The sequence below is a fragment of the Rhinichthys klamathensis genome, unplaced genomic scaffold, assembly GCF_029890125.1.
Source record: "Rhinichthys klamathensis goyatoka isolate OS25496 unplaced genomic scaffold, OSU_Roscu_1.1 h1tg000180l_1, whole genome shotgun sequence".
NCBI classification, from domain to species: Eukaryota; Metazoa; Chordata; class Actinopteri; order Cypriniformes; family Leuciscidae; genus Rhinichthys; species Rhinichthys klamathensis.
This window is the reverse complement of record NW_026606708.1, coordinates 1,283,529-1,298,247: the sequence shown is the minus strand read 5'-3', so window position 1 is coordinate 1,298,247 and position 14,719 is coordinate 1,283,529. Positions and strand designations below refer to the sequence as shown.

General features: G+C 38.0%; 1 protein-coding gene across 2 annotated transcripts; it reads left to right on the top strand.

Annotated features, from left to right (window-relative positions):
* The first annotated feature begins 3,207 nt into the window (after positions 1–3,207).
* arih2 (ariadne homolog 2 (Drosophila)) lies at positions 3,208–13,542 on the top strand. Of its 2 annotated transcripts, none has more exons than XM_056260886.1 (14): positions 3,208–3,630; positions 3,767–3,834; positions 4,894–4,966; positions 5,440–5,581; positions 5,690–5,811; positions 6,534–6,643; positions 6,759–6,876; positions 6,992–7,042; positions 8,591–8,612; positions 8,705–8,856; positions 11,892–12,035; positions 12,469–12,537; positions 12,634–12,741; positions 12,851–13,542. In XM_056260886.1, exons 1-14 carry the CDS (start codon positions 3,406–3,408, stop codon positions 12,920–12,922), a joined length of 1,476 nt encoding a protein of 491 aa, XP_056116861.1. In that variant the 5' UTR covers positions 3,208–3,405; the 3' UTR covers positions 12,923–13,542. The 2 variants fall into 2 exon arrangements, with proteins under 2 accessions (XP_056116861.1, XP_056116860.1); XM_056260885.1 differs by having other exon boundaries at positions 4,894–4,981.
* Positions 13,543–14,719: the final 1,177 nt, after the last annotated feature.

Sequence of the window (14,719 nt, the reverse complement as noted above, 5' to 3'; positions counted from 1 at the left end):
TCTCGTGGCCCCTCCCCAGTAACAGGAGTCTGCTCACTGTGGAAAACAGCCTCACTCGAACACGGAAGTGACGCCGCTCTAGAATCCCCTCGTACTTCCGATCTTCGGCTCTGCTGAGACTGATCTAAGCGAACGGATCGGCTCTCTGTCCCAATATCTCTCTTCAGCCAGCGTCGAGTGGTGACCCGACACGGTCCAGCAGGTGAGTAAAGTCAGTATGTTGGGTACGACGGGGGGCTTTAAACGATCAGAGCAGCGGCTTTATCGAGCGAACAAAAATGGCCTTGTTTACATACGAATCCCCGAGCTGGAGTGCGCGCTAGCGGATGATTGTGAATAAAGCCTTTAAAACGATATTAAACGATCTGTGCATTCGCTTAAACACGTTTAATTAGACTATATGCACTTCAAACCGCGGGATATGTGTATTGAAACAGTAAATATTAAGAAGGAGAAAGCGGGAGAAAGGACTCTGCGCATTGATCGCGCTGCTATATGTGCAGTGCTGATCTAAAGTAGCAACAGCTGGTGCGGCCCAATTCATATGGACTGGAGTAAACAAAGCAGAAACCGTACTGTCCGTACCGTGAGTTTGCAGTATTTGCTCACCCCCACCCGACACCTACGCACTTAAACCATGATCCCTAACCCAGCTGAGTGTGATATTATGCGTGCCACCCAGCGCCGCACGCTATTTATAGTCCCGGGTGGAATGTAAGGGATAGACGGTGGGACCGGGCCAGGTCGTCCCATGACTGTGGGGTTCCAACCAATCCGGTACCGGACCGGACAGCTGCAGCCGCTCACCGACCCCGTGCTCACGTTGAGTCGAATGTGCAGTGATTGCTTATTCAGTTGGAATCGGTGACTGTCATCACATCAGCAGGCGCGCGCGCACACGCAGTGCTCTGATCTCTGTGATCATCATACGCGCGGGCACGCGGCCTGCCCTGCTCCTGCTGTCCGGTTGGACTGTGTCAGTACACCGTGTAATCCGTTAAAACGAAGCACTAAGCCGCTCTGCATGTAAGTGTATGATTGTCTTACGCTTAAAGAGATTCTTGGTGACCGTTAATACCGTGACAAACATCTACAAGTACAACCTTCAGATAGTTTCCAAGGTGTGTTGATTGTAAATAATGGAACAGCTCCCTGACCAATGGTTCAAGCTTAGCGAGTGTCATTGAAATTGAGTACACTTGCAAGGCCACTTTTACCATTTAAATGATCTCTTGGAAGTACCTACCAATCCAAGTTTGGACACAAATACCCACTCATTATTATAGAGTGCAAAAAAACAACCCTTCCCATTCATTTAGAATGATAACTTATTATGAGCTTTTTAATCGATAGTAGGCTACATGCTTTTTTTGAAGCTGTTAGTGTGCATTATTTCAACTTTTTAAAAATAATAATTGTTAAACCTTGGAATTCCTGCTGAAAAACTACATTACCCATGATTCTGCAGAGAAATATCCAGCAATCAGAGATTCACTTGTCGTGGAGAGAGGGATAATGATGGGATTTGATGCTTGTCGCACCAAAAGAACAAAATATGTATATCATTAAATCAGGATTTTTATATTTATGTATATTAAGTTTAATTTGATTTTCATTTGCAATGCTTCATGGGATTGCAGTTCTTTTCCTCATTAAAGCGTTACACAGTCTCACATGTATCTTTGTCCAATTTATTCCTTAAAAAAAAGTTTACTTATAACTCTAATGAAGACTTTAAATATGCCTATTGGAAAAATACGTCTTGTTCCAAGGCTGCTGAGTGGGCGGCTCAGTGGAATACTTGATTCTGATTAGTCGATTGCTGGATTGAATATAAATTATGCTTATAAATATTTAACAAGTAAACAAGCTTTTATAAATAACTCTAAACAATATTTCATGTCCATGTATTTACGCAGTTGTATAATAATAATATTATTATATTACTATCCGCTATTATCGCACCGATAATGTACAGTCAGATGGTCATTATCGCAAAACAAATGCCAAAAATACCAGGATTCGGACCGGAGATTGAGTTCAGTGTTCCTGGATGCTTTCTTCTCACTTAAAGGAGAACTCCGGCGCAAAATGAACCTTTGGTCTAATTACACATTGTTACCTAGTCAACCGTTATCTGAGATTTGTTTTCATGATTATCGAATGTAAATAGTTTTATCTCTAAAAATAGTTTAGCCTATAAAGCTAGTATAACGCTAGTATATTGGGCATAGTGTAATGACAAATAAAAATCGCTTGTTAATACCACTAACAAGGCTCAAAATAGCCCCACACTAGCACGGTAGCATAATAAGGGTCCCTACCTTCAAACCGAAGCATTGAGAACTTTGTCAGTGTCCAGACAGTTTAATAAGAAGATATTTTAAACATACAGTCAACTTCGCGTATACAGGCAGAAGCCATCTTTGAAATACAGCCTTTACCAGTCGATCTACGAACGCCGATCCAAGTGCGCTGGTGAGATGTGAACGAGCTATAAGTTGTGATAAGGTGAGCGCGAACAGTAGGCTTGGATCGGCGTTCGTAGTTTGACTGGTAAAGGCTGTATTTCAAAAATGGCTTCTGCCTGTATACGCGAAGTTGACTATGTTTAAAATATCTTCTTATTAAACTGTCTGGACACTGACAAAGTTCTCAATGCTTCGGTTTGAAGGTAGGGACCCTCATTATGCTACCGTGTTAGTGTGGGGTTATTTTGAGCCTTGTTAGTGGTATTAACAAGCGATTTTTATTTGTCATTACACTATGCCCAATATACTAGCGTTATACTAGCTTTATAGGCTAAACTGTTTTTAGAGATAAAACTATTTACATTCGATAATCATGAAAACAAATCTCAGATAACGGTTGACTAGGTAACAATGTGTAATTAGACCAAAGGTTCATTTTGCGCCGGAGTTCTCCTTTAATGAAATAATTTAAACTCAAATCAATATTTCGTGTTACGTCGATTCATTTATTTATGTAGCTGTGTATTAAATGGGGAAAGGTACAGTCAACCGGTCATTTTGACAAAATAAATACCTTTAGGACAATGGCAGACTGTCTGAATAAATTTTTTTTTTTAGGTTTGTATAGAAATTCATAGAATCGTTGACCATTTAAGCATTTAGACGTTATATTATATAAAATTTCTCACAAATTATAGTTACCAAATAATGTGTTTTTGTTCTCTTTTTCAGTATTTTTCTCTGTCTGAGCTCATCCCTCTCTCCAGTTCCTCATGAGTGACGGGGAGTGTGATTTCTTTTGCTTTTTTCGGTGCTGCTAAAAGCCACAGGCCCCCCTGGGATTGGTGGTGCAGTCTGGGGCAGAGGAGCAGCTCAGTAGCTGCTGATTAGTGGAGAGCAGCTGTCAGTCAGGGAAAGGTCGGCCCAGAGGGCTATGTCTGTGGATATGAGTAGCCAAGCCTCAGACAGTAACGAGGAATTCGAAGATGATGAAGACATCGTAGAGGGCGACATCCCGGATTATTATGAAGACCTTGATGACGACGTGGCGGTAGAAGAACCATTTGACCCGGAAAAGTACCAGTTCAATTGCTTGACATACAGAGATAGTCAGAAGGTACTAACTGAGGAAGTCAACAATGTAGCCAGTGCCCTGAAGGTGAGTGACAATGTTTAGTAGGATTAGTGTTGTGACTGACAATATTTAGTTGTAATATTGTAAATAAAGACACTATAAATAAACTATAAATGTATTAAAAACTATAAATAAAGACACTCCCTTTCTCTCCCTTTAGCTGTCACCAGCTGTAGCCAAACTGGTCCTTGTACATTTTCACTGGCAAGTGTCTCAAATACTCGAAAGGTAATTAAGTACAGCAAAGCATGCACACACAAATATGCACACTTGGGAAGTTGACATGAAAAGTTTGATAGTGGTGTGATATTCTAAACTTCATCTAAAAATTCTTTTATTATTTTTTTTATCTTAAAATGATTTTTTTATCTCAAAATGATTTAAACAAATGTTTTTCTAATCCTCGTATAATAACTCATGCTATTTTATGACATCTGAGAGACTACACTACCATTCAAAAGTTTGGGGGCAGTAAGAGGGTTTTTTTTTTTTAGAAGAAGAAGAAATGTAACATTTTATTTTACAGTGTCCTTGTTACATATGTTACATGTACAGTACTTACCATAATAATAACAGTAAATCATGGATAGTTACATGCAACCAACCCTAAACCTAATCGTACCCTAACTCTATAGTAAATACATGTTGTTAATTAATATTACTCCGTACTTAAATATGCAATTACACTGTAACAATCACACTTTAAAATAAGGTGTAACTGAAGAAATGAATAGTTTTAATCAGCAAGGACACATTGAAATTGAAAAATGACAGTAAAGGCATTTATATGTTACAAATTCTATATATTTTTTTATATTTTAAGAATGCTGTTTTTTTTTTACTTTCCATTTATCAAAGGATCCTGTAAAAAACTCAGCATATTAAATGATTTCTGAATAATCGTGTGACATTGAAGACTGGAGTAATGATGCTGAAAATTCAGCTTTGCCTTCACAGTAATAAATTGCCATTTAAAATATTAAAAGAGAAAACAATTATTTCAAACTGTAATATTTTACTATATTACTGTTTTTACAGTGTTTTTGATTAAATAAATGCCACCTTGGTGAGCATATGGGACTTAAAAGCATTAAAAAAAATCTTACCATCCCCAAACTTTTGAATGGTATTGTACGTAATGTCACCGCATGACTAGGTGAACAGGAAAAGGACTTAGTGAAAATGCAGCTTAATTCTGCTAAAATAATCACTTCATTCAAATATTTTTTTATCCGAAAATCTTGACGTTGAAAATAGTCTTTCTCAATATTTTTCTTGTGTTTGAAGGTATAAGTCCAACTCTTCGCAGTTGCTCTGTGAAGCCCACACCCAGCCCACAAGCGCCTGCAGATCTCTCACTGTGAGTTCCCATAATGTGTGTCTTTACTCATGATAACTGCCATTTAAAGCTCCTTTTTACATTATCGTTTGATCAAATAGATTTTTGGGGTTTCTTTCAAAACCCCTTTAAACTTGAGTACCAAGACACTCTTAAATTTAAAATGCAATGTTAAGGCGATTAAAAATGTGCAACTTGAAACCTGTTCTTTGTCAAATTTCAGAATGAATTGAGTATGGTGTGTGTGCGCAGTGTACAGTCATAAAGCGTTTTTTTTAAGTGATAATGACCAGCTGACTGTACTTTATCCCGCTTCTTACACGGCTTGCCAAATCAAAAAATGGACATGAAATATCGATTCAAGTTGAATCAATTTTATTATGAGACTGAGATTTGAAATACAAGAAACCAACACAACTATGAAAAAAATGGTTGTCTGGGACACTGTTTTCAATCATTACTACTTCCTTCTCTTGACATGTCTGTGTTTTCAGGCTGGGACGTCACTGCAGTGTGGGGTGTGTCTGCAGCTGGTCCGGAGAGACTCTCTCCTCTCTCTACCCTGTCAGCACTCCTTCTGCAAGGCATGCTGGGAGCAGCATTGCACTGTACTTGTCAAAGATGGTGTGGGCGTAGGTGAGTATACACGTGCACATACACACATTGAGCACAGTGTGCAGTATGTATTGCTGATTAGAGCGATCTGGTTATCTGATCTCCTCTATGGATTTTGTTTGTCTATAGAGATCTCCTGCATGGCGCAGGAATGCTCTCTTCGCATACCAGAGGATTTTGTTCTTCCTCTGCTGCCCAGCGAGGAACTTAAAGATAAATACAGACGCTACCTCTTCAGGGACTACGTGGAGGTGTGTGTCAGTCTAGGCGGCACTGAATGTGTCTGTACCATATCTGTTATCTGCCAATTTTGGAGATTATTTTCATATTAAAATGTGCTAATTTTGCCTATTATATCTAGATTACTTCGCTTGCATCTAACAGTTCGTTTTAAAACATTATATTATTATATATTATATTATTGAATAATTATACACTACCAGTTAATAGTTTAAAAAAAAAAAGAAATTAATACTTTTAATTCAGCAAGGATAAATTAAATTGATCAAAGACTGAAAGTAAAACTTTTATATTGTTCCATTTCAAATAAATGCTGGTCTTTTGAACTTTTCATTAAAGAATCACGGTTTCCATAAAAATATAATAATAAATGTATCTTGAGCACCAAATACGCATATTAAAATGATTTCTGAAGGATCATGTGACTGAAGACTTGCATAATGATGCTGGAAACATGTTTTTACTTCATTTTTGATTAAATAAATTCAGCCTTGGTGAGCATAAGAGACTTTGTTCAAAAATATTACAGATCTCAAACTTTTGAACGGTAGTGTGTATTAAATTATAATATTATAATGTAAAAACATTTAATTTAGTTTTATTTATTTATATTGGCCATTTATAGTGGTTATTAGCCATAACATGAAAATAATTTTCACAGAATTTTGATGACATTCTAGGTCAGGAAGTCACTGATCACTCTTAACCTGCTCATGTTTGTTTGTGTCTGCAGAGTCATTTCCAGCTGCAGTTGTGTCCTGGTGCCGACTGTCCGATAGTTATACAGGTGCAGGAACCTCGAGCTCGTAGAGTCCAATGCAGCCGCTGCCAAGAAGTCTTCTGGTATTACACACCATTACACTTGCACACACTCTTCAATTCCTAGCATAATACATGTGATGTGAAAGAGTGGACGTGATTGCATGTGTGTTTGGATTGACTGTCCGTCTGGCTTCAGTTTTAAGTGCAGACAGATGTATCACGCCCCCACAGACTGTGCTATCATCCGCAAATGGCTGACGAAATGTGCAGATGACTCTGAGACGGCCAACTACATCAGTGCACACACTAAAGACGTAAAAAAGCACACACAAATACATTTAGGATGGTCAAATGTCGATAGTTAGTTAAGTTTGATAGTTACGATATAATTAATATCCTTTTATCCTAATGTTTGGATTTTGTCCACAGTGCCCTAAGTGCAATATCTGCATTGAGAAGAATGGAGGCTGCAACCACATGGTGAATAGTATATTCATTCTTTTCCATTACCTGCACACTTTGTAGTGCACTTAATAAAACACCTAGAATGTCAGAGTACTACTTTATTAGTTTGTCAACTTCATTAGATTTTTGTTTTGTTTTTGAAAGAGGTCTCTTATGCTCACCAAGGCTGCATTTATTTGATAAAATACAGTAAAAACAGTCATATTGTGAAATATTATTACAATTTAAATAGTGATGAAACTGTCACTAACCACAATAAAGTTTCTGATTGTTAGTATTGCTGTCCTATATTTTTTATTATCATTTAAAACCGTATTTGATTACCGTGATTAAAAAACAAACAAAACAAAAAACAGTAAAAACTGGAATGAAATGAAATAGAATTGTGATGGGTGGTAATTGATTTTTGGCATCAGGAATTGATTGGATCATTGGATGGTTGTGGTTTGCTAAATTGCTGTGATGTCATGTGAGTGACAGGTTGTCCCGTACTCGCACCAGGAAGCACTTTATCAGAGAAGAGATGTTGTTACAAGAGGGAGGGGAAGTTATTTTGATTAAAGATTACGAGGGCAGATTCATTTAAAAATAATAATAATAATGATGAGCATGGATGAATTATTTATAATAAATACTGCAATATTCTATGAAAAATAAGAATTGTCCATTTAGATTTCCTGGTGCAGCATAGGTTTTGTTTTGTGTGAAAATATGGCGGAAGGCAGTGAGAAGTTTTACAGCCTTAATACGACAACGAGTGCTGAAAATTATGACTGAATTAATTATATGAATGTATCTCCGAAGGGAACCGACTGTCTTCAGAAAAGTTTTGATGGCATTTACTCTCTCATCTTGCCTCCATTTACAGCGGTTACCAGGGAAAAATCTCAATTTATGCTGTTCCAGTAGTGCCACCTACTGGCAGAGAGTGGATTTACATCTTGATTCAGCCTGTCTGCCCTTTTTGACTTTATACCAATGCGAAAATCTGACCTAATTTATATGCAGTTTTGTAAATTTGAACTTCTTGATGAAAGATAAGCTAATGTGCATTCCAAAAATCTCAACAATTCGAATGAGGTATTTTTATTAATGGAGCAGATAAAATGCCTATAATCATGTAGTCAATATAACCTATATAAAATAATTTATCTTTTGATCCCTTTTCTTAAAAATGGTTTAAATACTGAAATGTGTAGTTTATTCACATGATCCTTTAGAAATCATTCTGATTTGATGCCCTAGAAACATTTCTAAATATTATCAATGTTGAAAACAGTTGTGCTGCTCAATATTTTTGTAGTCATTTTTTTTGGGGCTTCTTTGATGAATAGAAAGTTCAAGAAATATATTTTATATAATTTTTTAGTAACAATTTAAAAGTCTTTGCCATCGCTTATTTAATTGAATGCATCCTTGCTGAACAAAAGTATTAATTTCTTTTTTTTTAAAATCATACTGACACCAAACTTTTGAACAGCAGTGTATGTTTAGACTGAGAATGGTGATAAAATGGGCATGTTTTTACTTAACATATCTTTTTCTCTCTCTTTCTCTTTCCAGCAATGCTCAAAGTGTAAACATGGTATGTTTTTTCCCAGTGATTTTGTTACTTGAAATCCCTTTTGAGTAGTAAAGTGGTCTTGATTGTAATTGCATTGTTTTGGCTGTGTGTAGATTTCTGCTGGATGTGTCTGGGTGATTGGAAGACTCATGGGAGTGAGTACTACGAATGCAGTCGCTACAAAGAGAACCCAGACATAGTGAATCAGAGCCAGCAGGCCCAGGCCAGAGAGGCCCTCAAGAAATACCTGTTCTACTTTGAGAGGGTAAGATAAGTAGTAGTAGTTGTTCCAAAAAGTAGGCAGGAACATTATAGTTTACTCGTTACAGAAAGGTATCAATACAATTTTCTAAATCTAATTTGAAATGGACTCGGTTAACCAATATGTGTGCTATCTGGTTTGTTTTTCTAAGGGTGCTTTCACACCTGGATCGATTTGTTTTGTTCCGGAACAGATCCGAAACAGAATACTTTGTTCCGAACCAATTTAATACGTCACTCTGTTCACACCACACTGTTGTAAAGCGGTCCAAATCGCGCACCCTTCCAGGGCTTTCCTTACGCCTTTTCGTCACTACCTCATGCGTTCAGGTTGCGCATTCCATTGTGGGACATCGCCATGACAACAGTAGCCTAACACAAAATGAATCGCGGGTTGACTTGGTGCTACGAAGAGGTGAAATGCCTCATAGATATTTGGTCGGAAGAACACATCTCCCGGATATTGGACACTACACACAAGAACACCGAAGTGTACAAGAAGATCAGCTATAAAATGAAAGAGAGGGGTTATGAACGGTCCGTCGAGCAGTGCCGCGCAAAGGCGAAAAAACTCCGACAGCAGTACATAAAGGTACGAGACCACCTTGCCTATTGATTTGTTCTGGTTCGTGGATCGGTTGTGTTCTCACTACAAACGAACCGCTCCAGGGTTCGTATGGAATCGGGCAGAGACCACCTCTTCTAGGCGGTCCTGGCTCGGTTGTTTTGTTCCGATTCAGAGTGCGATTGTTGTGTTCACATATGACCAAACGAACCGGGCCAAAAGGGAAACGCCCCTTTGTTTCGGAACAACGTCTCCAATCGATCCAGGTGTGAAAGCACCCTAAGAGTAGCATGCTGTTAGCTTAGCAACATGCTAACAGCAAACTCTGTTGAAAGGAATGGGCTCTATGCACGGCAGTATTTCCGGTGAAGGTCTAAGGATGCTGGATTACTTCCGCCGATCGTAGAGTCCAATGCTATACCGAGAATTTATATTGGTTTTTATACTCTATTGCTATACTAAAGAAACGTTAGTCACAAAAACAGACAAAACAGACACCCCTCATTTTGTTTATGCTTCTTTGTTTATTATATTTAATAAACTTAACTATATATAAAATTACATCTAAACGTATTAAAGTTTCGTTTCAAAGACGAGAGGACAGTAAATTTTGAAGACTCTGCCATAATCCCGTTTTCCTCGGTTTTCCTCCGCTTTAAATCTCCCCAACCGGAAACTGAAGAGCAGCCTTGCGTCAAATGCGGAACTTATGCGTGCATATAGCCTATTACGAGTCAAGTCCATTTCTGTGGTGCACATATACCGTAGTTGCTGCCTATATAGTGTTCTGTTTCAAAAAGAAAGCTGCCTGTGAGGGAAACGAGAGCTCACTAGATTTTGGAACTGAGCTATTATATCATTGTATTTATATTAGTGCTGTCAAATCAGTTAACAAAAGTTAGTTTTTGTTTATATAATATATATGTGTGTGTGTATATATACACTCACCGGCCACTTTATTAGGTACACCTGTCCAACTGCTCGTTAACACTTAATTTCTAAGCAGCCAATCACATGGCGGCAACTCAGTGCATTTAGGCATGTAGACATGGTCAAGACAATCTCCTGCAGTTCAAACCGAGCATCAGTATGGGGAAGAAAGGTGATTTGAGTGACTTTGAACGTGGCATGATTGTTGGTGCCAGAAGGGCTGGTCTGAGTATTTCAGAAACTGCTAATCTACTGGGATTTTCACGCACAACCATCTCTAGGGTTTACAGAGAATGGTCCGAAAAAGAAAAAACATCCAGTGAGCGGCAGTTCTGTGGGCGGAAATGCCTTGTTGATGCCAGAGGTCAGAGGAGAATGGCCAGACTGGTTCGAGCTGATAGAAGGGCAACAGTGACTGAAATAACCACTCGTTACAACCGAGGTATGCAGCAAAGCATTTGTGAAGCCACAACACGCACAACCTTGAGGCGGATGGGCTACAACAGCAGAAGACTCCACCGGGTACCACTCATCTCCACTACAAATAGGAAAAAGAGGCTACAATTTGCAAGAGCTCACCAAAATTGAACAGTTGAAGACTGGAAAAATGTTGCCTGGTCTGATGAGTCTCGATTTCTGTTGAGACATTCAGATGTTAGAGTCAGAATTTGGCGTAAACAGAATGAGAACATGGAACCATCATGCCTTGTTACCACTGTGCAGGCTGGTGGTGGTGGTGTAATGGTGTGGGGGATGTTTTCCTGGCACACTTTAGGCCCCTTAGTGCCAATTGGGCATCGTTTAAATGCCACGGCCTACCTGAGCATTGTTTCTGACCATGTCCATCCCTTTATGGCCACCATGTACCCATCCTCTGATGGCTACTTCCACCATGTCACAAAGCTCTAATCATTTCAAATTGGTTTCTTGAACATGACAATGAGTTCACTGTACTAAAATGGCCTCCACAGTCACCAGATCTCAACCCAATAGAGCATCTTTGGGATGTGGTGGAACGGGAGATTCGCATCATGGATGTGCAGCCGACAAATCTGCGGCAACTGTGTGATGCCATCATGTCAATATGGACCAAACTCCCTGAGGAATGCTTCCAGCACCTTGTTGAATCTATGCCACGAAGAATTGAGGCAGTTCTGAAGGCAAAAGGGGGTCCAACCCGTTACTAGCATGGGGTACCTAATAAAGTGGCCGGTGAGTGTATATTGTGTATATATATATATATATATATATATATATGTGTGTGTAAATATACATACTATATATATATATATATATTAACTTTTGTTAATTGATTTGACAGCACTAATATAAATACAATGATATAATAGCTCAGTTCCAAAATCTAGTGAGCTCTCTTGTTTCCCGCACAGGCAGCTTTCTTTTTGAAACAGAACACTATATAGGCAGCAACTATTATGTGCACCACAGAAATGGACACAGAAATTCCTTCATCTTAGCTGTTTTGAATTACTTTAAATGTTTATATGCAAGCATTAATCCTTGCATTGTCTGTGTGTGTTCAGTGGGAGAACCACAATAAGAGCATGCAGCTGGAGGCACAGACATACCAGCGGATCCAGGAGAAGATTCAGGAGCGAGTCATGAATAATCTGGGTACCTGGATCGACTGGCAGTACCTGCAGAATGCTGCCAAGCTACTGGCCAAGGTTAGATATCTACAGTATATAACTATAAGATATATTTGGTTATTATTATTACTAAATAAAAATATTAAACAATATAATAGACCTTTATTATTGTTATATTTCACTATTTAATATAAATTGAGTTGAGTTATAAATTGAATTTATAACAAGTTTGGTTGGCACATGTTGCTTTCCCAAATGCACGTTATAAGTGACCTAAACTTACTGTGAACTGAACTGAAAACACAGATCATGAGCTGCTCACATGTAAACGAACACAGTGCCGCTCTTCACTCTAAAACACTCTGCGAAACCTTTGCGATTTTGATTGTCGCACTAAGCCGTATTGTGATTTTGGTTTTATTTTGATTAATCTTGCAGTCCTATTCTGCAGACACAATTGTTCATGCACAAGCGTCCGTGTTTCCACACACTGTCTTTTTTTTCCTCTTAGTGTCGTTATACACTGCAGTACACCTATCCTTATGCCTACTACATGGAGTCTGGACCCCTCAAAAAACTGGTAAGCAACTGCGTTAAATGTGTCTCTCATTGAAGATCAAATATCTCTTTAAGATCTGTCCTTGGTAATGAGAAATCTCATTTTTATTTCCTGTAGTTTGAGTATCAGCAGGCTCAGCTGGAGGCGGAGATCGAGAACCTGTCATGGAAAGTGGAGAGAGCAGACAGTTATGAGAGAGGAGAGCCGAGTGCTAATGATAGAGGGGTGAGAGATGGAACAAAGACTGAAGGAAGTTGTGAACAGGAACTAAAAAATAAAAGCACAAGTTCATCTCTTCTTCTTTTTTTCTCTCTCTCTCTCTCTCTCTCTGCAGGATCTGGAAAATCAGATGCACATTGCTGAGCAGAAGAGACGGACGCTGCTGAAGGATTTCCACGACACCTGAACATCCGTCCAGAGAGTCCGTCAAGTTCGCTCCTCTCTCAACTGTCTTGCCCCCTTCTCTCCAAAGATACCCCTCCACTTTTTTTGTCAAAACTACACTGCGTCTCAAAATATTTTGTCCATCTCTGTTTTTCTCATTTATAGCATCTCTTTTCAAAGCTGTATTTTTACCCTTTTTGTTTATTTTTTTCCTTCATCCGTGCCCCTGTTTTTTTGTTTGTTTTTTTGCTTTGTAATCTTTACTTGGCTGCAGGGTTTGAGAATAGCACGGTTGTATCCTAGCATTTGCATTCACAAACATTGCATTCTCACATCCCCACTTCAGCTGACATTACACACACGACACATGCGCACCCACACACACTCAAAACACTCCACCGAAATGGTCTAACTCTTCTTTTCCTCCTCCATTGCTCCTGCCATAACTTCTGCCCTCTATTCTTCTCTCTCTTGCTTTCTTCTCGTGTTTTTTTTTTTTTCTTTGAAAATGGCTGTTGATAGTTAGATCATTTAAAAAAAATCTGAAAATTAAAAAAAAGATGAAAAACAAATGATGCTGTAATTTTCAACGGTTGTACATTAATACAGAAATAGTTACTGAGAGAAAGTTTTTAAACCAGACAGTGACTCTTGTGTTTTCTTGTGTACACACACTTTTAAAAATGTATTTGCGCAACACTACAGTTTTGGAAAGAACAAAAAAAGGGTACATTTATTTGATTTAAAAAAAAAACAGCAAAAAGTGTAATATTGTGATAGTATTACAATTTAAAATAACTTTTCTATTTTAATATATTTTTAAATAATTTATTTATATATATTTTAAAATATAAGTAATTCCTGTGATGGCAAAGCTGAATTTTCAGCGTCATTACTCCAGTCTTCAGTGTCACATGATCTTTCAGAAATCATTCCAATATGCTGATTTGGTAGGATCAGCTCACTGAAGATTTTTTATTATTATTAAATGATTTAATTTATTATTTTGTTATTAATAATATTAATTTAATAAATTGTACCACAATTGAAATGGTTGTGCTGCTAAATGTGTTTTGGGAACTGATTATATGATCAATCTTTTTCAGGATTTTTTTTTATATAAAGTTAAACATTTATTTGAAATAGAAATCTTTTATAACATCAAATGTCTTTACTGGCATTTCTGATTAATTTAATGAATCCTTGCTAAATTAAAGTATTTTTTTTTATCATTGATCCCAGACTTTTCAACGGTAATAATCATTTGTTACATTTATATAGCGCTTTTCTGGGTACTCAAAGTGCTTTACATATGGAAGTGGGGAATCTCCTCAGCCACCACCAATGTGCAGCATCCTTCTGGATGATGCCACGGCAGCCATAGTGTGCCAGAACGCCCTCCTACACCAGCTTATCGGAGAGGAGACACAGTGATGGAGCCCTATTAGTATAGTAATAGTATATTGAGTAAATGTAGAATGTGCATTTGAAATGGCATATGCATGTAACCACAGACTTTTTCAACACGAGTTGCCTCTGACACCAGAATGTCAGAGCTGCCATATTTGAGTACATCTTTTATTTATTTTATGCTATATTTTTTAGACAGGATTGGAGGTGGCACATTGGCACAAACTGAATACTTGCACTGTTCTTACAAGATAATTATTACTATAGGCAAACCATGACCATGAAATACAACGTTTGGTTTTTATAGAAGTGAATAAACACAATAGTGTTTTATGAACCACTTCATGATTTAGCTCATCTCTGGGCACATTAATTCATCAATTTTTTCATCAAAAGCCAAACATACAGA

What these genes read in the sequence shown, in the direction of transcription:
- arih2 (XM_056260885.1), top strand. Translation starts at nt 3,406, where the DNA reads ATGTCTGTGGATATGAGTAGCCAAGCCTCAGACAGTAACGAGGAATTC. An exon ending in ATGCTCAAAGTGTAAACATG is followed by an intron (nt 8,613 to 8,704) that starts GTATGTTTTTTC and finishes GGCTGTGTGTAG; the next exon opens with ATTTCTGCTGGATGTGTCTG. An exon ending in CGAGTGCTAATGATAGAGGG is followed by an intron (nt 12,742 to 12,850) that starts GTGAGAGATGGA and finishes CTCTCTCTGCAG; the next exon opens with GATCTGGAAAATCAGATGCA.